The sequence below is a fragment of the Dipodomys merriami genome, unplaced genomic scaffold, assembly GCF_024711535.1.
Source record: "Dipodomys merriami isolate MVZ:Mamm:240054 unplaced genomic scaffold, mDipMer1.0.p SCAF_14, whole genome shotgun sequence".
Lineage (NCBI taxonomy): Eukaryota > Metazoa > Chordata > Mammalia > Rodentia > Heteromyidae > Dipodomys > Dipodomys merriami.
In genome coordinates, this window is record NW_027202715.1 from 20,164,562 (window position 1) to 20,188,073 (window position 23,512).

The following is a 23,512-nucleotide window of genomic DNA, read 5'->3' on the forward strand; positions in this document are numbered from 1 at the left end:
ATAAAGGTTATAAAAGCTGCAAAGGGAGCTGGGAAGTTGGCTCAGTGGTAGAGTGCTTGCCTCACATGCATGAGGCCCTGAATTCGATTCCTCAGCAGCATCACATAAACAGAAAAAAGCTGGAAGTGGCTCTGTGGTTCAAGTGGTAGAGTGCTAGCCTTGAGCTGAAGAGCTGAGGAACAGCGCCCAGGCCCAGAGTTTAGCCCCCACGACTGACCCCCCCCCCAAAAAAAAAGCTGCATGGCAAACCTTAATGACACAATGTATTTGATTTCCCTAATGTCAGATTTTTTTTCTTGTATTTGTGTGTTTTATGTAACTTGAGTATGGACAGTGACTAATCAGAAGTCAAGAGAATCTTTACCCCATAAAAATTTTGTGGGGCTTGTAAAACTTTGATAGAACCAGTTTCTAAAAAGGCTGGGCACTGGTGGCTCACACCTGTAATCCTAGCTATTCAGGAGGCTGAGATCTGAGGACTGAGATTCAAAGCCAGCCAGGACAATAAAGTCTGTGAGATTCTTTTTTTTTTTTTTTTCTTTTTGCTTATGTGGTGCTGAGGAATCGAACCCAGGGTCTCAGGCATGCAAGGCAAGCACTCTACCACTGAGCCACTGAGCCACTTTTCCCAGCCCAGTCTATGAGATTCTTATCTCCCATCAACCAACAGAAGACTAGAAATGGAGTTGTGGCTCAAAGTGACAGCACTAGCCTTGAGCAAAAATTTAGGGACAGATGAGGTCAAGCCCTACAACACACACACACACACACACACATACACATACACACATACACACACACACACACACACACACAACTAGTTTCTAAATTTTAATGACTATTCCTAAGACACACTGTATTAAAACATTGATTAGAAACCAGTCAATGACTAGCACTTACTTGTAGTAGTATTGAGATAGGAAATCAAGTTTTATAAAGCAAGTCTTAAGAGTTCCAGCTCTTGATTAGGATGCTAATTCTAGATACTTGTTAATTAAGTTGTAACAATGTTTACATTCACTCTATTATTTGTTCTATTCCACACATAAAAATCAATGATTTTTTTTTTTGTTGTTGGTAGTGGGGCCTGAACTCTGGGCCTAGGCGCTGTCTCTAAGCTCTTCAGCTCAAGGCTAGCTCTGTACCACTTGAGCCACAGCACCACTTCCAGCTTTTTCTGCTTATGTGGTACTGAAGAATTGAACCCAGGGCCTCATGCTTGCAAGGCAAGCACTCTACCACTGAGCCACCTTCCCAGCCCCCAAAATCAATGATTCTTATATAGATTAAAATTCTGTTTACTGGTTTATTATTACATATTGGTTTTTTGGTTTATCTGTTTATTATTATTCTGTTTATTGGCAAGGCCAATAAACTTCACTTTGTCTTGAGACATCAGTGTATTTTCTACATTGGGAAGATTACCTGTTTTTCCAAATCTGCTGAAATTTCCCTTTTAATGAGCATAAGGAATATTAAAAAAAAAAAAAAGTGCCACAGAAAATTAGGTAGAGTACTCCTTAGCTCATTGTAACAGAATAGAAAGGGGTAGTAATGCCACAAAAGGTGGTCATTCCACACAAGAACTTACCTTGACAGTTGCAATCTGGCCCTTCATCTTTGACCGGAGGCCCCGTATTTCTTTTCCGTTTATTCATGGAGACCATGGCAGATTCTGTAGCTCCAACACTAGATGAATGGACCTCCTCTTTGCTCTTACTACTAACTACACCTGAACTTACTACATTCACATTCCTGAGAACTGGTTCTGGGTCAGCTAAAAGGATCTCACCAGGCAATGTGGGCAGACACGCCTCTGGAGTCCCACCATGTTGGAACTGTGTTTCCTTATCACTCTCCATCACATTCTCACATTGGATAGACGAGGAGGATGGAGGCCAAGGAAGAATTTTCTGATTGACATTCACCATTGACTGTACCTGAGAATTACCAACTTTGTCTGTAAATGCTTGCCCCTTGGACTCTGTCTGGAGATGATTTGGGAATGAGTCCAATGGTTCAATCTTCATTTCTTCCTGGCTTAATTGACAATATCGCTTGAATTTAATCTGAGAAAGTGGGAGAAATAATTTACGTTTTCCGGCTGAACCAGTTTGAATCAGTGGTTTCCATTCTTTGGCAAGAGTATTTCCCAAAAGAGGAAAATCATGTGGACCAAACTGTCCAAATCTTTGAAATTTGGATGCCATCCAAATGTCATGCAACTTATTATATTCATTTGCTAACTGTTCCTGATTCTTTTGGCCATTTTCTTGAGCGTTGAGGACTGTGGACTTTTTCTTTCGATCTCTTGACTGAGTAGACTTTGCTTTCTTCTGAGTTGTGCTCTTTGGCTTTACAGATGATAAACCATGATGATTTTGTACACTTAAAGTTGGTTTCTCTTCTTTCAGCTCTTTCTCCTGTACTTTATATGTAACAATGTTTGTTGGTGCAGTTTCAACATTCTTGTCCTCTGGATTTACATAATTGCATTTAATGATCGAGGCCAGTTGTGTTAATTGTGTTGCCACATCTTCCTCAATTTGACTATGGGATACATTTTGACATGATGGGTTATGTGAATTCAAATTTTTGCTACTGTTCAATAACAAGTTGTAATGTCCCCATTTATTAATTTGTGGCAACGGAGACAAAGCCTTAGAACCATCTTCAAGGGTATCTCCACCTCCAACATTTTTATTGGTATCAATTTGGGATGAATTTGATTTGGGTGTTAAAAAAGATACAACATTTTTGATTTTGGAATGCTCCTGTGGCTTTCTGAATACTTCATAAGTAGCTGAATTGATATGTGACTTGTATAGGGTACTGTGGCCATTGTATACTGTGTTGCATGAACTCTGCTTTTCCAAAGATGGACTGTGATGAGTTCTTTGTGTCTCTCCTTGAGTAATGGGGACTGGGTGGTCTTTTCTTACAGAACTTAAGATGATTTTACAACTATTCAGCAAGCTAGCTGTTCTCTGAGCGGTTCTTTCATCCTTTTCAGACTTTGATGGTGAGGAACTCTCAGATGGGGCTTCTGAGAGTTGAGTGAGAGCCTCTATAGCTACCACTTGCTCCAAAGTTAATCTCCTATCTTTTATTAGGGAGAGAAGACTTGGTTGAACTGGAGATCCATCTTTTGGTTCTTTATGTGGTTTAATCTCAGGTGTTTGAGATTGTTCAACTTCTCTCACTGAAGTAGTATGAATATTTAAGTTTGCAGAATCCTCAGATGTGTTGTTAAAGCCAGGTTTCTGTAAGATTAGCACTTGACTATCCTTGAGATGATCGTTGCTTGCACCAGAAGCAATAGGGCTTATGGCCTTGTTATGGTTGGCAGTGTCTGTCAGGAATTTGAAGGAATGGTTTTCCAATGCTTTGTCCAATTCTTCAAAGTTGAATTTGTTAAATGATGCATTTGTCTCAGCTGGGATATAGTGTACATTTTCAATGCCATTTCTAACGGTGTGTGCAAATAATTTGGAAGATTCAGTTGGTTTCTGGTCATCTTTAGAGTTTCTTGAGTTTTCAGCTTCTGTTATAGGGGAACTAAAGTCTCCTTTGACCTGCTCAGTTAAATGTGCCTTCTTGTTTTCTGTCCATTTCTCCACCTCAATACCTGTCATGCTTCCTTCATTTTGAGTTACATTTTCAGGGGGAGCTGCATTCAGATCCAATCTTTGTTCTTCCCCATGACCACATTTGCTGTTTTCCATGGATTCTGACTCGGGGCCATTTACTAATTTCTTGTCAAGCTCTGCCTGTAAAATATGGAAGCGACTACTGATCATCTAAATAGAAATAAATACCACTTAATGCAATATTACTTAAATGTGAGGCCTCTGTGGACACAATGGTTACTGAGGCTACTTCTACTCTTCTAGATTCTAGAGATGCATGAACACTACTGAGAATGCCAGTCAGTATCAGATAGTCACTATGGGGTATTGAAACAAAGGTCAGTCTCCAGCCTCCACTAAAAGATGTGTTCAATTTGGCCTTTGATATTTAAAAACAAAATCAAATGAAACAACAACAAAAATATTGAGACAGAGGTCAGCCCAATTATTTGCAAAAAGGAATATGGAATACTGGCCAAAGACGGTTAAGTTCCCACGAAGACAGATGTTGGTAATCCAAAGGAGTAGTCTATATCATATTTGGACAACCAGAGCACCAGAAAGCTGAATGCCCAACGGGACCAAACAGTCCGGTGACATGCTGCCACTACCATAGCAGGAGAAAGAACTGTCTCTCTGCAGGGAGGCATCTGCCACCAAAATATAGTCCCTGAGCCCCCCAAATCCTATGAGGAACCTCTGTGTCTCAATGTGGCTAAAACACTCTTTTTTTTCTTTTGCCAGTCCTGGAGCTTGAACTCAGCCTGGATGATGTCCCTGGACTCCTTTTGCTCAAGGCTAGCACTCCATCACTTGAGCTACAATGCCATTTCTGGCTTTTTCTGAATAATTTATTGGAGAAAAGAGTCTCAAAGACTTTCCTGCTTGGGCTGGCTTTGAACCAAGACCCTCATCCCTCAGCCTCCTGAGTAGCTAGGATTACAGGCATGAGCTACTGACGCCCAGCTTTAAGCCAGGCACTGGTGGCTCACGCCTGTAATCCTAGCTACTCAGGAGGCTGAGATCTGAGGATCGCGGTTCTAAGCCAACCCCGGGCAGGAGAGACCGTAAGACTCCTATCTCCAATAAACCACCAGAAAACTGGAAGTGGCGCTGTAGCTCAAGTGGTAGAGCGCTCGCCTTGAGCTGAAGAGCTGAGGGACAGCGCCCAGGCCCAGAGTTCAAGCCCCACGGCCGACAAAAAAAAAAAAAAAAAATGCTCATTTTAAGAGATCTAATTTTCTGCCTTCACTGACTTCCCTATAGTACACAGGACTTGATAAGGATGCTACTGGAAAATTTTTAAAGGGGAAATGCTTGTAGATGAAAAAGGATTTGAAAGGTAAGCTTTATCCTAATGAGTGTTCTATGATACAAAAAGCCAGGTAGGTAGGTCTTTTACAAAGTAAATTAAAGGGGTTGGGAATGTGTCTTAGTGGCAGAGTGCTTGCCTAGCATGAGTGAAGGCCTGGTTTCCTCAGTACCACATAAACAGAAATAGCTGGAAGTGGCATTGTGGCTCAAGTGGTAATGTGCTACTTTTGAGCAAAAGCAGCTCAGGGACAGGGCCCAGGCCCTGAGTTCAAGCCCTATAACTGACAAATAAATAGACAAATAGATAAAGAAATAAAGAGATAAATAAGTGACAGGATTACAGGCTTTCACCTGTAATCCTAGCTACTCAGAAAACTGAGATCTGAGTATTTCTGTTCCAAGCCAGCCAGGGCAGAAAAATCCCCAAGAGAATTTTATCTCCAATTAACCACTCAAAAACAGGAAGTGGCCACTGTGGCTCAAGTAGTAGAGCTCTAGCCTTGAGCACAAATTGGCTCAGAGACAGGGCATATGCCCTGTTCAAGCACCACAACAACAAATGCAGCCAGGTCCTAGTGGCTCCCACCTGTAATCCTAGCTACTCAGGAGCCTGAGATCTGAGGATTTTGATTCAAAGCCAACTCTGAGCAGCAAGTAGATGAGACTCTGATCTCCAATAAATACTCAGGAAAAAGCTGAAAGTGATGCTGTGGCTCAAGTGGTAGAGCCTTGAGCAAAAGAAACTCAGAATGGCACTGAGGCCCTGAGTTCAAGACCCAGGACCAGCCTGTGTACACACGTACAAACATACACTCTCTCCCACCCTCCCTCCATTCTTCCATCTCCCCCCCCCCCAGCCCCCTTAAGTTTGTGGGCTAGGAAGGTGGCTCAGAGTTAGAATACTTGCTTAGCATGCACAAAGCCCTGGGTTTCATTCCTCAGCACCATATAAACATAAAAAGCCGTAAGTGGTGCTGTGGTGCAGTGGCAGAGTGCTAACCTTGAGCCAAAAGAAGCTCAGGGACAGTGCTCAGGCCCTGAGTTCAAACCCTAGGACTGGAAATTAAAAAAAAAAAAAAAAATTGTGAATGCTGGGCACCAGTGATTCATGCCTGTTGTAATCCTAGCTACTCAGGAGGCTAAGACCTGAGCATCCCAGTCCAAAGCCAGTCTGGGCAGTAAAGCCCAGGAGACATATCTCCAACTAATCACCACAAAGTCAGAAGTGAAGCTTTGTGTCAAGTGGTAGAGCACTAGCCTTGAGCAAAAGAAAAGACTCAGGGACAGGCCCAGGCTCTGAATTCAAGCCCCAGGACCAGCAAAAGGAAAAAGTAAAAATGAATAATGAGTAAATAAGAAAATAAAAATGCAACTAGGCATGATAATACATAGGACTATATGCATTTACACAAAAGGGCTAAATAAACAAGGGTATTCTTAGGGATAGGATCTAAAGTTATAACTCCTCTGAAGAACTAAAATACAGTTTATCAAAATGAATACCAGGAAGTGGAAACATGCTTGGGGGGGGAGGGGGAGAAGGATGAATGGACCAAGGGTAAGCAAATGAAGTCATGGTATTCAATGACTATGTAACTTGAAGGTAGGGAGAGGAGGAGGAAAATGAGGGGAAAAGATGGAAGGGCTGACATTGACCAAGAAGCATTGTACTCATAACTTGACTTAAGGAATTGTAACCCCTTTGTATAACTACCTAATAATAACAATAAAAAGTAAGAAATAAAAATAAGCATGAGGGCTGGGATGTGGCTTAGCTGATAGAGTGCTTGCCTCACATGCATGAAGCCCTGGGTTCAATTCCTCAGTACCACATACACAGAAAAGTCCAGAAGTGGTAGAGTGCTAGTCTGGAGAAAAACAAGTTCAGGGACAGTGCCCAGACCCTGAGTTCAAGTCCCAGGACTAGCCAAAAAAAAAAAAAAAAATTCTTACAGGTGCTTATATCCTAGAAGCATGGCTCAAATGGTAGCCAGTCATGAATAAGAATGCAAGGCCCAAGCTCAAACACTGGTACTAGCACACACAAAAAAAGCAATTATTCAGGGCTGGAAATGTGGCTTAGTGGTAGAGTGCTTGCCTAGCATGCATGGAGCCCTGGATTCCATTCCTCAGTACCACATAAAGAGAAAAAGCTGAAATGGTCTGTGGGTCAAGTGTAGAATGCTAGACTTGAGTAAAAGAAGCTTAGGGACAGTGTCCAGGTCCTGAGTTCAAGCCCCAGGATTGGCAAAAAGAAAAAAAATTCAATTATAGTACATATTCACAATGCCATTATTACTATTTTTTGTTTGTTTGTTTGTTTGTTTTTTTATTGGTCATGGGGGCTAAACTCTGGACCTGGGAGCTGTTCCTCAGGTCTTCAACTCAAGTGCTCTACCACTTGAGCCACAGCACCACTCCTGGCCTTTTCTGCTTATGTGGTGCTGAGGAATTGAACTCAGGGCCTCATGCATGCAAGGGAGCAAGCACTCTACCACTGAGCCACCTTCCCAGTCCCATAATGCCATTATTAATGTCCAGCTGATGGTGACATAGCTCATTTCTTTTTTTTTTTTTTTTTTTTTTGGCGGTCGTGGGGCTTGAACTCTGGGCCTGGGCGCTGTCCCTCAGCTCTTCAGCTCAAGGCGAGCACTCTACCACTTGAGCTACAGTGCCACTTCCGGTTTTCTAGTGGTTTATTGGAGATAGGAGTCTCACGGTCTTTCCTGCCCGGGCTGGCTTTGAACCGCGATTCTCAGATCTCAGCCTCCTGAGTAGCTAGGATTACAGGCGTGAGCCACCGGCCCCGGGCTACATAGCTCATTTCTAAGTACCTTGGCTTAGCATATATTAGTTCTTGGGCACCCTTCCCTCCAACACACAATTAAGCAAAAACACATACAATATATACATGTATGTATGTATATATGTATATATTGAATAGAAAGACCAAGACCAGGGCATGGGTGGCTCCCTAACTACTCAAGAGACTGAGATCAGAGGATGGAAGTTCAAAGCCAGACCCATCAGGAAGGTAAGCTGAGATTCTTAGCTCCAATTAATTACAAACAACAACAACCAGAAATGGAGCTGTGGCTCATGGTGGCAGAACATTAGCCTTGAGCACAAAAGCTCTGGGACAGGGAGACCAGGCCCTGAGTACAAACCCCACGACCGATGGACACACAAACCCACGGACACACACACACACAGAGAATCATAGAAAGATGAATTCTACCTAAGGAGAATTGTAAAGCAAACATTCAGGACAAAACCAGGAACAACAAACCTCATCTTGGGAGCAAATTTGTAGAGCAGCACCATAATTTCCAATGACTTGATCCAACACTCCTTTTCCTTCCTGAGGGCCAAAAAAGCATCTCTCATGGGAGGTTTGGTTGTCCTGATAGCCCATGAACTCAGCCTACTCTGAGGTCTCTGTACTCAGCTCTTTGTGGGACTTCAAACCACAAAAAGGCAATACCAAGGGAGTACAGGCACTCACCATGTCAGGCTCCGTGAGGCGGCTGGCTCTCCTCCTCCAGAGTCTGCTGAACACCGCACACAAGTGCGGTTTTATTCTAATCTTTCCTTTGTAACCCCCAACAAAACTCCACCCTCATCTAGCCACGGGGTCTCAGAACCCAGACAAATTCTTTTTTAACTCAGGGTGGAGTAAAGGTGGGTAAAAAGAGATAGATAGTTAAAAGAGGGAGGGATCCCAGATCCTCCAAGTTAATTTCAGAAAGAAAATGTAAATTGAGGTTTGGGTCAAAAGCTGTAGCAGGGCTCTGTAGGCTCTTGCCTATTGCCTGTAATTCTAGTTACTCTAGTGGCTGAGAACTGAGGATCCTGGTTTGAACACACACACACACACACACACACACACACACACACACACACACACACACACACACACACACACACACACACACACACACACACACACACACACACACACACACACACACACACACACACACACAGAGCCAGAATTAGAGTTGTGGATCTACTGGGAGAGCACTAGTTTTGGGCAAAAACAAAACAAAACAAAACAAAACAAAAACTCAAGGCAGCGCTCTGGCCCTCAGCAATCATAAACATCAGGGACATAACTTTTTTCTGTAGACTTCTTTTCCACTGAAAAGGCCTCAGTTTCTCCTGGGTTTTTACTTTTAAACTCTGAATTGTTTCTGTAGGTCAGTCTGCTCTACCTGAGACTGTAAGAAGCTCAGGCCTTTTCTAGGACAATCCCACTCAGGTTCAAGGTTAAAGCACTGAACTTCACTTCCATCCTCCACCAGATTACACATACATACACCTTTGTTTGCTTGCTTGTTTGTTTGTTAAGGCAGGGCCAGTTTAGCAGCCTAGACAGACTTGATCTTCAACTTCAACAATCAGTACTTTGTTGGGCAAAAACAGTTTAAATGTTCCTTAAGATTTCATATTTGGGGGCTGGGAAGGTGGCTCAGTGGTGGAGTGCTTGCCTTGCATGCATGAGGCCCTGGGTTCGATTCCTCAGCACCACATAAGCAGAAAAAAACGGAAGTGGCGCTGTGGCTCAAGCGGTAGAGCACTAGCCTTGGGCTGAAGAGCTGAGAAACAACATCCTGGCCCAGAGTTCAGGCCCCACGATAAACCAAAAACAGGATCCGTCAGTTTTAAGCCATTCCATCTGGAATTCTCCCTCAGGATCAAAGATAATGTTCCCAGAGCAGTCCAACAGATAATTAGCTTCTTCCACAAGTCACCAAAAAAAAAAAAAAAAGGCAAGGGAGCATCCCTACAGCCCTGTACCCACTGTCTCAGTAGTCTAGAGTCTCCGGTTGGTTTCTCCAGTATTTCCTCTTAAAGAGAAAACTGTCTATTTCTTCTGTCTCAGCTTTCTAAGAACAAAAGTTGTAAGATTAGTGAGTATTCAACCATCATTTATCATCAGCACTTGACTAAGGATTGTATGTAGAGGTGTTTACAGAAAAAAAAAAATAATCAGAGACCGCTCTGGAGCCAAACTAAAGATCTACAAATCTTTCCCTCCAGACTCCTTCCTCATAGGCCATAACAAACTCAGTCTTTCCTATCTTAAGAAAACAAAACTTTCCAGGAATACTTAGCTTCCACCACACTGAAATAAACCGCTTACAACTAAAGACTGTAATTACCATCCCTCTAATGTGTGCTAGGATCCAACAACTGAGAGCCTTGGGAATACTAAGTATATGTTCTATGACTGAACTACAATCCAGACCATGGGTATTTATCTTAACAATAAATTCACAAATGAATATTTTTTTGGTTGGTCGTGGGGCTTGAACTCCGGGCCTGGGTGCTGTCCCTCAGCTCTTCAACTCAAGGTAAGCACTCTACCACTTGAGCCACAGCACTACTTCTGGTTTTCTGGTGGTTAATTGTAGACAAGAGTCTCATGGACTCTCCTGCCTGAGCTGTCTTTGAACCGAGATCCTCAGATCTCTACCTCCTGAGTAGCTAGGATTACAGGCTTGAGCCACTGGTGCCCAGCTCACAAATGAATTTTTAAAAATTAAAATAAAAAATAAGGCTTACACCTGTATTCCTAGCTATTCAGGTAGCTGAGATCTGAGGATCCTGATTCTAAACCAGCCAGGGCAGGAAAGTGTATGAGACTTTTATTTCCAACTAAAAACCAGAAGTGGAGGGGGCTAAAAGGTGGCTCAGTGGTAGAGTGCTTGCCTTGCATGCATGAGGCCCTGGGATTCCTCAGCACCACGTAAGCTGAAAACGCCAGAAGTGATGCCATGGCTCAGGTGGTAGAGTGCTAGCCTTGAGCTGAAGAGTTGAGGGACAGCGCTCAGGCCCAGAGTTCAGGTCCTATGACTGAACAAAAAACAAAACAAAACAAAACAAAAACAAACAAACAAACAGAAGTGGAGCTGTGGTTCAAAGTGGTAGAGCACTAGCTTTGAGGGGGAGAAAAACAAAGCTCAGGGACACTGCCCAGGCCTCAAGTTCAAGTCCGACCACCAAAAATAAAAAATAAAAATAAAAATAAAAACAAACAAACAAAAAAACTAGAGTTGGTCATGTGGCTTAATGGTAGAGTGCTTGCCTCACATGCATGAACCACTGGGTTCAATTCCTCAGTACCTCATAAACAGAAAAGGCCAGGAGCAGTGTGGCACAAGTGGTAGAGTGCTAGCCTTGAGCAAAAGAAGCTCAGAGACAGTGCCCAGGCCCTGAGTTCAAAGCCCAGAACTGGTTAAAAAAAAAAAAAAAAAAAAAGCTGGCCCCGGTGGCTCACACCTGTATTCCTCAGGAGGCTGAGATCTGAGGATTACGGCTCAAAGCCAGCCCAGGTAGGAAAGGCCGTGAGACTCTTATATCCAATTAACCAGCAGAAAACCAGAAGTGGTGCTGTGGCTCAAGTGGCAGAGCGCAAAAACAAAAACTTGGCCTCATTGCTTGGTGCTGGTGGCTCATGCTTGCAATCCTAGCTACCCAGGAGTCTAAGATCTGAGGTGGCTAAGTGGTAAAGTGCTTGCCTTGCATGCATAAGGCACAGGGTTCAATTCCTCAGCACCACATAAACACAGAAAGCCAGAAGTAGCACTGTGGCTCAAGTGGTAAAGCACTTGCCTTGAGCTGAAGAGCTCAGGGACAGCTCTAAGGCCCAAAGTTCAGGCCCCACCACAGACAAAAAAAAAACCACAACAGGTTGGAAGCCAGCCAGGACAGCAAAGTCTAATCAAAGTCTTATTTCCAAGTAACCAGCAGAAAGCCAGAAGCAGAGCTGAGGTTCAAGTGGTTGAACTCTAGCTTTAATTGAAGAAGCTCAAGGACAGGCTCTGAGTTCAAGACCCAAGACCAGCAAAAAAAACTCCTCACTAAATTTTTTTTTTCTTTTGGTCACAGGCTTTCCTGCCCAGGCTGGCTGTGAATTGTGATCCTCAGATCTCAGCCTCCTGAGTAGCTAGGATTACAGGCGTGAGCCACCGGCACCAGGATTCCTTACTAACATTTTTGAGTGTTTACATGTGATGAATTCAGTTTTGTACTTGGATCCAACAACTGAGAGTCTTGGGAATACTAAGTACACCTTCTATGACTGAACTATACCCCAAATCCTAGGGTATAGTTAACAAAAAATTCACAAATAGATTTTTTAAAATATGTAAAGGAAACACCTTCCATGATAGAATAAACCAAGGGTGTTTCTCAACTCTGTCTTCATTGGTAAATACAATTTTAGAATAAAGTAGTAGAGTTCCTCTCATTCCTTTTTTTTTCTTTTTTTAGGGCCTCTGGCAAGTGCTCTACTAGCTTAGCAACACTTTCAGGCCCTAGTCTCATTTCAATGTATCATTTTTTCCAACATTTGTTTTAAGAAAGAAACAGAGAAAGGAAGGAAGGGAAAGAAAGAAAAGAAAAAGGAAGGGAGAGAAAAACAGAGAGAGAAAGAGAAAGAAAAAAGGAAAGAAAGGTTCTTTTCTACCAGACACATAAATTGATGCCAAAAATGAACCTAAAGATGTACTACTTGTTTCCTCTCCCAGATCTGATTAAAAACTGAAGCGTTTCCAGGCTGCCTCACTGGTCCCATATCATGTTTCTTCTGCGCATAACATTCTTCCCCCTCAACCTGGACTCCAGTCTTTTCTTCCATCTAGGGCAGAAAAGTCTTGAGAGATTCCAGCAAAAAGCTGAACTACAGTTATGGCACAAGGATGATGTACCAGCCTAGCAAGTAGAGGTATTGAGTTCAAACTTTAATAGCAGCAAAAGAAATGCCAGAATTAAAAAACATTAAAAAAAAAAAAAAAAGATTTTTGGCACTGGGAAGGTGGCTCAGTGGTAGAGTGCTTGCCTTGCATGCATAAGGCCCTGGGTTCGATTCCTCAATACCACATAAGCAAAAAGAAAAAAGCCAGAAGTGGCGCTGTGGCTCAAGTGGTAGAGCGCTGGCCTTGAGCTGAAGAACTGAGGGACAGCGCCCAGGCCCAGAGTTCAGGCCCCACGACTGCCCCCCCCCCAAAAAAAGATTTTGAATTCCATAGTTCCCACAGACAGTGGTTACAAAAAAAAAAAGAATAAATTTTAAAATCACATATATGGGAATGGTTACAGACCAACACCATTGAGTGCAGAAGATGTTTCATGAAAATAGTGTACTTTTTTGTATTTGTCATTTCCTAGCCTGGGTCCACTGACAATTTTCTGCTACTTGTTTATTTTTCTTACCTCTCTCTTTTTTTTTTTTTTTCTTTTTTGTCAGTTGTGGGGCTTGAACTCTGGACCTGAGCCCTGTCCCTGAGCTCTTCAGTTCAAGGTGAGCACTCTACCACTTGAGCCACAGTGCCACTTTCAGTTCTCTGGTGGTTTATTGGAGTCTCGAGGACTTTCCTGCCCAGTCTGGCTTTGAACCACAATTCTCAGATCTCAGCCTCTTGAGTAGCTAGAATTGCAGGCATGAGCCACAGGTACCTGGCTCTTGCCTTTCTTTTATAAGTTATAAAAAATTATGAACTGCCCCTAAAATTTAATTCTGGACCTCTCTGAAATGTGGCCAAACATTCTTTCTGGCCTGTTCTTAAACAATGCTGCTGTGTGAACAAAGGACATGACAGCAATGGGAAGGAAAGGGACTTCTGAGACACAAGGTTCGGCACGACTGCGCCTCAGCAGATGCTCTATATTTGGACATTAATAAGAAAGCAATACCTCCAAGGCCTCTTGGTATTTTACTTGCAAAACTGATTCAAGGGTGAACTAATGCACACTGGTACTCACTAGGCACTATGGTGAAAATGAACTATACAACTTGTATGTGGGGATGAGAGGGAAAAACTGGGAGAGCTAGGGAAGGGGTGATATTGTCCATAAAGAAATGTGCTCATCACTTGACTCACGTAACTGTAACCCTCCGTACACCATCTTTATAATAACAATTAAAAAAGAAAACTGATTCAAACAACTCAGCTTGAGAAAAATCAATCATGGAGGCTGGGTGTCTGCTTAATTACAGCCAACAAAAGGCTCTGCCAGGCGTGAGCACTCATGGCTGATACAGTCAGTAAAACTCAGGCCTACAATAGCTCACACCTACAATACTAGCTACCCAGGAGGCTGAGATCTGAGGATCACGGTTTGAAGACAGCCTCAGCAAGAAAATCCATGAGACTTTTATTTCCATAAAAAGATGTAAGAGGAGGTATGGAATGAGCCAGTGAAAAAGGTAAGAGGGAATGCCCAGGACCTGAGGTCAAGCCCCAGTACTGACTCACACCATACACCGCACACCACACCTATACCCATGTCCAAACCAAGGCACTCTAATTTCAAGGGTTAACTGGAAGAAGGGTTGGAGACAGACCGTGGTAAAGCACTTGCCTCGCATTAATGCCACACAGAGTTTAAAGACTCACCATTAAAAAATAGTAAGAGAGAGAGAAAGAGAACAAGAGAGGAAGGCAGGCAGGCAGGCAAGAAGAAAGGAAGAGCAAAGCAAAAACCTTTATATTTATCACGTAAATAAGGTCGCAAACTACTTGAAGGGAAGAAAGTTCCAGTAACATCATATAAAATTTAGAAAAAAAATAAAAATCAGATATTTCTATTATTTTCCAGTATATAACCACAAGACACTTACTAATTACAAAGAAAAAGTGATTTTACAGAGAAGAAATTGGACACTTAAGCCAAGTGATTAAAGTTAACCCAGTGAGCCTACATAGGAACAAAATACATTTAAAAATTGTCATATTGCTTCATTTAATAATTATTGCTGTGTCCCTCTGGATATCTCCTTGTGGTGTATCTGTGTCTGTGTCTTTGTGTTTCTACAAGAGCACCCATACTCTGCTAGAGTGTGCCCCCGCCCCTGGTTTGTCTGCTTTATTATCTGTTCGTTTGTTACCTAACTTGTTTACTTAATAAAGCTCTGCCAAGTTACCATGGTGGGGAAAAAAAGTATTATTGCAAAAATGAGAGGGGTTATACAGAATCCTGCTTTAAAAATTTTGAAAGTGAAGGCTGGGAATGTGGCTTAGTGGTAGAATGCCTAGCATGCATGAGGCCTTGGGTTCGATTCCTCAGCACCACATAAACAGAAACAGCTGGAAGTGGCTCTGTGGCTCAAGTGGTAGAATGCTAGTTTTGAGTCGAAGAAGCTCAGGAACAGTGAGTGCCCAAGCCCTGAGTTCAAGCCCCAGGACTGGCAAAAACAAAAAGAAGAAGAAAGAAAAGTGATTAGTGGGAATGTATAAAGACTGAAATTCAGACCAAAATGTGACTGCAGACAACATCTTAGCTAACACCAGGAAGTGAAGAATCTCCAATAAACATTAGGAAAAGTCACCTCGCACTACTTAAAAAGCCTCATTATGCTTAGCTACTTGAAAGTGGTAGACTTCCTTAGACAAGGCATATCTAGATTATTTACATTGAATTTCACTCTGCATATTGGCCTGGGGTGCCTACAGGGTCAAAATAAGGTCTCAGGCAAAAGCCTTACTGCACAAGCTGAGTTGTCAAGTTGGGTGGAAGAGGCCTTCTGTGTCTTTGGCTTCACCCCAAGAGAATCTCAAAGTTAGAATGGAAACTTCCAAGACATCTAGCTCACCCTTCCGGGGTAGGCCAGGACACTCAGCATTGTCAGAATGAGTGATTCTATGACCTTCGCTCACTTATACAGAGTTAGAAGAAACTCCAGCCCACCAATGGGGAATGCCCTTCCTGTAACCTCCAGGAGCCATCAGCCCTTGGGGCCCTGAGGGGCCGGTCTATGTAGGGCTGGGGAGGTGGGAGCTCAGGGTGTTGCAGCCGCCTGGATCTGTCAATAATGAAATCTGGCCCAAAGACTAAACTATGTAGGGGGAGGCTAGACTGTTGTGATAAATACTTTAATGGAAAAATGAAAGAAAAGGGGCTGCACTTCCTTAAAGTAGGTTCTTCATTATATGGAGAATGGATGGTGGAAACTGAAAATAATTATTGAGTGTAAAAAATATTGAATCTATGTTAATACCACATTAATAATTGTTGGAAGCAACAAGTATTATTATCCTTTTATTATTTGTGTGTATTTATTGTTAGGTTTTTAAAAAGAGTAAGAACAGCACCATGCACGTGGTATTCAGGTAAGGGGTAGGTTTATTCATCGTTCTGGCGGGCACCAGGCCATCTTGGACCTCCACACGGGGCGGGTGGGGATGGGGTGGGGGAGCAAGGGGAAGGCCTGGGAAAGATAGCTGGGAAAGAGAGAGCAGGGAAAGAGAGGGAAAAGAGCTAGAAAAGAGGGCATCTGGGCCTGGGCTAGGTAAAGGTGTGGCCACATCAAATTCAGATGTGACCTCAGCGGATGCAGATGTGACCTCTTCCAGGTGTGCCAGTTGCCTAGGTAACGCAGGTACTGGGTGGAGACTTTGCTGTGAGGAGGGGGAGACAGCTCGCCATCCAGGAGTGGACCTTACATTTATTTTTATCATTTTTATTATTATTATATTATTTATTATTTTATTATTTGTGGGGCTTGAACTCATGGCCTGGGGGGCCTGGACACTGTTCCTAAGCTCTTTTGCTCAAGGGTAATGCTCTACCACTTTGAGCCACAACTCCACTTCTAGTTTTCCAGTGATTAAGTGGAGATAAGCATCTCACAGACCTTCTATGCCTGGGCTGACTTTGAACTGCGATCCTCAGATCTCATCTTCCTGAGTAGCTAGGATTGCACGTGTGAGCCACCGTGCCCTGCTATTCTTGAGCCCTTTCTTTCTCAAGGCTTGCACTCTAACAGTTGAGCCACAGCTCCACTTCCCGCCTTTTTGATGGTTAGTTAGATATAAGAGTCTCACTGAGGGGCTGGGAAGGTGGCTCAGTGGTAGAGCGTTTGCCTTGCATGCATGAGGCCCTGGGTTCGATTCCTCAGCACCACATAAGCAAAAAGAAAAAAGCTGGAAGTGGTCCTTTGGCTCAAGTGGTAGAGCGCTAGCCTTGAACTGAAGAGCTGCGGGACAGCGCCCAGGCCCAGAGTTCAGGCCCCACGACCGGACCCCCCCCCCCCAAAAAAAAAAAGAGTCTCACTGATTTTATCCCTGTCCAGGCTGGCTGTATCCTGTGATCCTCAGATCTGAGTCTCCGGAGTAGGTAGGATTACGGGCTTGAACTCCAGCACCCAGTTCAAGTATTAATTGATGCTAAAATTACTGTTGAAAATATAATGCAAAATAGGTATTTCCATTATCTCCATTTATTTCCCCACAAGATATCTGTTAATTAATACCAGAAAACTAATTTTACAGAAAAGAAATCTGACAGACAAAAGCCAACAGCTTGTGGGCACCAACGGTTTATGCCTGTAATCCAAGCTACTCAAGAGGCTGAGATCTGAAGATCACAGTTCAAAGCCAGCCCAGGCAGAAAAGTCCATGAGATTCTTTTTTTTTTTTTGTCAGTCATGGGGCTCTAACACTGGGCCTGGGCAATGTCCCTAAACTCTTCAGCTCAAGGCTGGTGCTCTACCACTTGAGCCACAGTGCCACTTCTGGTTTTTTCTGTTTATGTGGTACTGAGGAATTGAACCCAGGGCCTCATGCATGCTAGGCAAGCACTCTACCACTGAGCCACCTTCCCAGCACCATGAGATCTTATCTCTAATTAACCACCAAAAGACCAGAAGTGGTACTGTGGCTCAAGTGGTAGAGTGTTCGTCTTGAGCTGAAGAGCTCAGAGACAGCGCCTGAGCCCAGAGTTCAAGCCCCACAACCGACAAAAAAAAAATAAAAAAGCCAACAGCTCAAAGCCTGGAGCAAAAGGCTAAGAGCACAAGGTCCTAAGATTAAGCCCCCAGTATCAACACAAAATAAAACAAACATGCATACAAAAATAGCTTAAACAAAACATACAAAAAGAAGATAGCCTAAATTTAAATCATGAGGAAGCATCCTATACAGTAAATTTGAGGAACATTCTATAAGCCAACTGATCAAGATTCCTCAAAGCATCAATATCGTAACACACTGAGAATTCATGCAGCGGAGAGACTAAGAAACAAGGACAACTAAATGCTAATTCGTAATTCTAGACAGAAGGCTAAAAGGATGTAAGTGGGAAATTTAAATTTCAAATTTAAATTAGTTCTGTAAAAGAGTTAATAGCTCCAGGTGCTACTCAGGAGGCTGAGATATGAGGATCAAGGTTCAAAGCCAGCCCATACAGAAAAGTTTGTGAGACTCTTATCTCTAATTAACCACTAGAAAAATGGAAGTGGTGTTGTTGCTCAAATGGTAGAGCGATGGCCTTGAACTAAAGAGCTCAGGGACAGCATCAAGTCCCAGAGTTCAAGCCCCACAACCAACCAAAAAGAAAAGTTAGTATTTAATCAGAAACTGAAGGTGTGCCTCAAGTGGTAGAGCATCAGACTTGATGCTAAATTCAAGCCTAGGTTCGGCACTCAAAATTTTTTTTATTTTTAAAAAAACTGAATTGGGGGCTGGGAAAGTAGTTTAGTGGTAGAGTGCTTGTCTTGCATGCATGAAGCCCTGGGTTCGATTCCTCGGCACCACATAAGCAGAAAAAGTCAGAAGTGGTGCTGTGGCTCAAGTGGTAGAGCATTAGCCTTGAGCTAAAGAGCTGAGGGACAGTGCCCAGGCCCAGGGTTCAGGCCCCATGACCGACAAAAAAAACCAAAAACTGAATTGGGCCGGGCTCTGGTGGCTCACTTGTGTAATCCTAACTACTCCTTAGGCTGAGATCTGAGGATCATGGTTCAAAGCCAGGCTGAGCAGGAAAGTCCATGGGACTCTATCACCAATAAACGACCAGAAAACCAGAAGTGGCAATGTGGCATAAGTGGTAGGAAGCTTTCCTTGAGCTGAAGAGCTCAGGGACAGTGCGCAGGCCCAGAATTCAAGTTCCACAACCTACCATAAACAAACAAACAAACAAACAAACAACTAAATAAATAAACTGAATTGGTGTTAAAATCTTGGGTTTTCTCTCTCTCTGTCTCTGTCTCTCTGTCTCTCTGTCTGTCTCTCTGTCTCTCTGTCTCTCTGTCTCTGTCTCTGTCTCTGTCTCTGTCTCTGTCTCTGTCTCTCTGTCTCTCTGTCTCTCTCTCTCTCTCTCTCTCTCGTCAGTCCTGGGGCTTGAACTCAGGGCCTGGGCACTGTCCCTGAGTGAGCTTCTTTTGCTGCAGGCTAGCATTCTACCACTTAAGCCACAGTGCCACTTGCGACCTTTTCTGTTTATGTGGTACTGGGGAATCGAATGCAGGTTTTCATGCATGCTAGGCAAGCACTCTACCACTAAAGCACATTCCCAGCTTGGTTTTGATGGTATGATGAGTTAAGGCGGGAGGATTTTTTTGGGGTGGGTGGGGTGGGCTTGAACTCAGGCCCTGGATGCTGTCCCTGACTTTTTTGTTCAACATAGCACTCTGCCACTCAAGCAACACCTCTGCTTCCAGCTCTTTGGTGGCTAATTGGAGAAAAGAGGCTCCTGGACTTTCCTACCCATCTGGGTTTCCACCTCAACCCTCAGGTCTCACTCTCCAGAGTAGCTAGGATTACAGGCATGAGCCACCACTGCCAACCCGTCAAGGCAGGACTCAAACAAAACAAACAAAAACTTACTTAGCAATTTAAACTTGCCTCTTCCTCATGCTGATTTTACAGATTCAATGTTGTACACACATACACACACACACACACACACACACTTCCTCATGCTGATTTTACAGATTCAATGTTGTACACACACACACACACACACACACACACACACACACACACACACACACACACACACACACACACACACACACACACACACACACACACACACACACACTATAACATCCTTTTAAGGAAACCTATGCTCAGAAGTGGTGCTGTGGCTCAAAGTAGTAGAATGCTACCCTTGAGCAAAAAAATCTCAGGGACAGCTCCCAGGATCAGTTCAAGCCCCATGATGGACAATAATGGAAGAAGTGAAAGAAAGAGAGAGAGAGAGAAGAGAGAGAGAGAGAGAGAGAGAGAGAGAGAGAGAGAGAGAGAGAGAGAGACAGACAGACAGACAGACAGACGACAGACAGACAGACAGACAGACAGACAGGGAGGGCGGGCTGGGAAGGTGGCTCAGGTGCTTGTCTTGCATGTATGAGGCTCTGAGTTCGATTCCTCAGTACCACATAAGCAGAAAAAGCCAGAAGTAGCGCTGTGGCTCAAGTGGTAGAGTGCTAACCTTGAGCTGAAGACCTGAGGGACAGCGCCCATGCCCACAGTTCAGGCCCCACAAGCAACAAGAAGGAAAGAAAGACAGAAAGAGAAAGAAAGAAAGAAAGAAAGAGAGAGAGAGAAAGAGAGAGGGAGGGAAGGAGGGAAGGAGGGAAGAAGGAAGAAAGGAAGGAAGGAAGGAAGGAGCCTATGCCCAATCAAGTATGATTATTTAAACAGTGATTTTTTTTTCCTTCGTTGTGGGGCCTGAACTCTGGGCCTGGGCTCTGCTCCTCAGCTCTTCAGCTCAAGGCGAGCGCTCTATCACTTAATCCACAGTGCCACTTTGGGCTTTTTCTGCTTAAGTAGCGCTGAGGAATGGAACCCAGGGCCTCAAGCATGCAAGGCAAGCGTTCTACCACTGAGCCACCTTCCCAGCCCTAAACGGTGATTCTTGAAAGCTAACTCATTCTGTGAGGGCAGTGTTTTTCCATAATTGACACTGCCATTTAATACATGACTATCTCTTTGTTTGAATATTAAAAATAAATTGACAGGTAACCTCCACCTGCTCTCCCAGAACTCTAGAGGCCAAGGCAGCCTGGGCTTGGAGTGGAGACCCTCTCTCCTGGCACACAACAAAGCAAAACATAACTTAAGTAGGTATTACTGAGACCTAGATTGGGTTAATAATGAAAATGATCATAGCTATCACTATGACTAAATGAAAACAAATTGCCAAAACCAGCTGTTAGCCAAGATTCAGTTGTTGGAGAACAATTGAAATTCTCACAATTGCCAGTGGAAATTCTGAAATTAAACATCCATCTATCCAATGACTCAGCATTTCCATTTCTAACTACTTATCCAAGAAAAATGAAAACATATGCTCATGCACACACACACACACACACACAACTTTTTTAAAAAAGGTTCAAAACAGCTGTAATCTAGTTGTAAAAGAATGAATCCAAATATCTATTGTGAGAGTAAAAGAACAAAACATAGCTTTTTTTCTTTTCTTTTCTATTTTTTGCCAATCCTGGGGCTTGAACTCTGGACTGGGGTACTGTCCCTGAGCAGTTTTGCTCAAGGCTAGTGCTCTGCCACTTGAGCCACAGCTCCACTTCTGCCTATTTTGGTTAATAGCAGTCTCCAGGACTTTCCCAGGACTGGCTTTGAACTATGATCCTCAAATCTCAGCCTCCTGAGTAGCTAGGATTATTGGCAAGAAGCACTAACACTCAGATTGGCCTTAATAGTTTTTTGTGTGTTTTGATGATTTTTGGTCAAGGCTAGCGCTCTACCATTTGAGCCATAGTACCACTTCTGGTTTTTTCTGTTTATGTGGTACTGAAGAATCAAACTCAGGGCTTCATTCATGCTAGGCAAGCACTCTACCACTAAGCTATATTCCTAGCCCAGGCTTCATAGTTTTTAAAACCAGTCATCAAAAGCCCAGACATAGTTGGGCACTAGTGGCTCACTCCTTTAATCCTCAGGAGGCTAAGATCCCGGATCTCGGCTCAAAGCCAGCCCAGACAGGAAAGTCTGTGAGACTTTCATCTCTAGTTAACCATCAGAAAACCAGGTGGAGCTGTTGTTCAAAGTGGTAGAGTGTTAGTTAGCCTTGAGCAAAACAGCTCTAGGACAGCACCCAGGCCTGTGTTAAAGCCCCATAATAGACAAAAAAAAAAAAAAAAAAAAGCCCAGATAATCAGTTGGGCACTACTGGATCAGACCTGCAATTCTAGTTACTCAGGATGCTGAGATCTACTGATTAAAGTTCAAAGCCAGCCTGGGCAGGAAAGTCCCAGAAAGGGAGCTGAAGCTCAAGTGGTAGAATACAAGTCTTGTCTTGAGTGAAAAAACAAAGGGACAGCACTCAGGCCATGAATTCACTCTCTATCGCTCTCACACACACACACTCTCTCTCTCTCTCTCTCTCTCTCTCACACACACACACACACACACACACGCACACACACACACACAGAGTACACATAGATGGGGTGGAATATCTCAGTGGTAGTTTGCTTGCCTAGCATGTGTGAGTCCCTCGGGTTCAACATTAGCACAGCAAAACAAGAGGCGGAGGAGAAGGGGAAGAAGGGAGGGGAGAAGAGTAAGAGGACCACAAAGACAACCTTCTAAGGAAGACATTACCAATGGCCAAAGAAGATGCTAAAAATCACTAGCTACATGCAACAGCACTGTGTCTATCCAGTAAGAGAACAAAACATGAAGAAGACATTAACAAAAGTTGGCCAGAATGTGAGAAAGTGGAATATGTTCCCAGTGGAATGCAAAATGATGTAGTGCTTTTGCAAAAGTTTGGCAGTTGCAGTGAAAGTCAAACATTGAGTAAACGTATGACTTTCCCCCAGAATTGTACTCCTAGGTATCTTCCCAAAAGAAATAAAAATGTCCACAGAAAAACTTTACGTGCCAGGTGCTGGTGGATCACACTTATAAATCCTACTACTCAGGAGGCTGAGATCTGAGGCACTTGGTTGAAAACCAGCCCAGGCAGGAAAGTCAATGAGATTCATATCTCCAATTAACCACAGGAAACCAGAAGTGGAGCTATGGCTCTACGTGGTAGAATGCTAGCAAAAACAAGCTCAAGGACCATGACCAAGTCCTGAGTTCAGGCTCCACGACTGACAAACAACAACAACAACAACAAAAAACCCTTTACATGATTTAACTATATAATCTAAAGGCAAGGGGGGGGGTGCAGGGGATCTTAAATGTCGATCAAATGTATTTGAATGTATTTTAAAACATGTAATATACATATAGTAGAACATTCTTGGAAGTGGGGAAAAAGCCAGGAGTTGGTGGCTCACATATGTAATCCTAGCTACTCAGGAGGCTGAGATATGAGGATCATAGTCTGAAGCCAGTTCTTACAGGAAAACTCCTTAACACTTATATCTCTAATTAGCTGGGGGGTGGGAGGGGGAGGGACAATCAGGGCTTGTGCACAGTCCCTGAACTTTTTTTGCTCAAGGCTAGCACTCTACTACTTGAGCTATAGCTTTATTTCCAATATTTTGGTGGTTAATTGGAGATGAGTGGCAGGGACTTTTTTTCTTGCCTGGGCTAGCTGGCTTTAAATCTGGATCCTTAGATCTCAGCATGAGAGTAGCTAGGATTACAGGCATGAGCCACTAGAGCCCAGCTTGAATTTTCTTTTAAAAATCATGCTGATCACTCTGAATTTTCCTCTGAGACAAAATTATTGAATGCATATTTTTATGTTGCCTTTGAATCATTGCATGCATTTTTTAATATAATCAGGTTATAAGTTTCACTGAGAGATAATTTGAAAGGTAATAGGATAAGTTGTATAGGGGTTGGGAGTGTGGCTTA

At 43.3% G+C, this 23,512-nt stretch overlaps 1 protein-coding gene across 2 annotated transcripts in view; it reads right to left on the reverse strand.

Moving 5' to 3' along the window:
• Tet1 (tet methylcytosine dioxygenase 1) overlaps nt 1-23,512 on the reverse strand; it is an 87,483-nt gene that overhangs the window by 28,851 nt on the left and 35,120 nt on the right. For both annotated transcript variants that reach the window (XM_070020966.1, XM_070020967.1), the window contains exon 3: nt 1,592-3,770. In XM_070020966.1, coding sequence (XP_069877067.1) covers nt 1,592-3,770 — 2,179 coding nt within the window. The remainder of the gene's footprint in view (nt 1-1,591; nt 3,771-23,512) is intronic.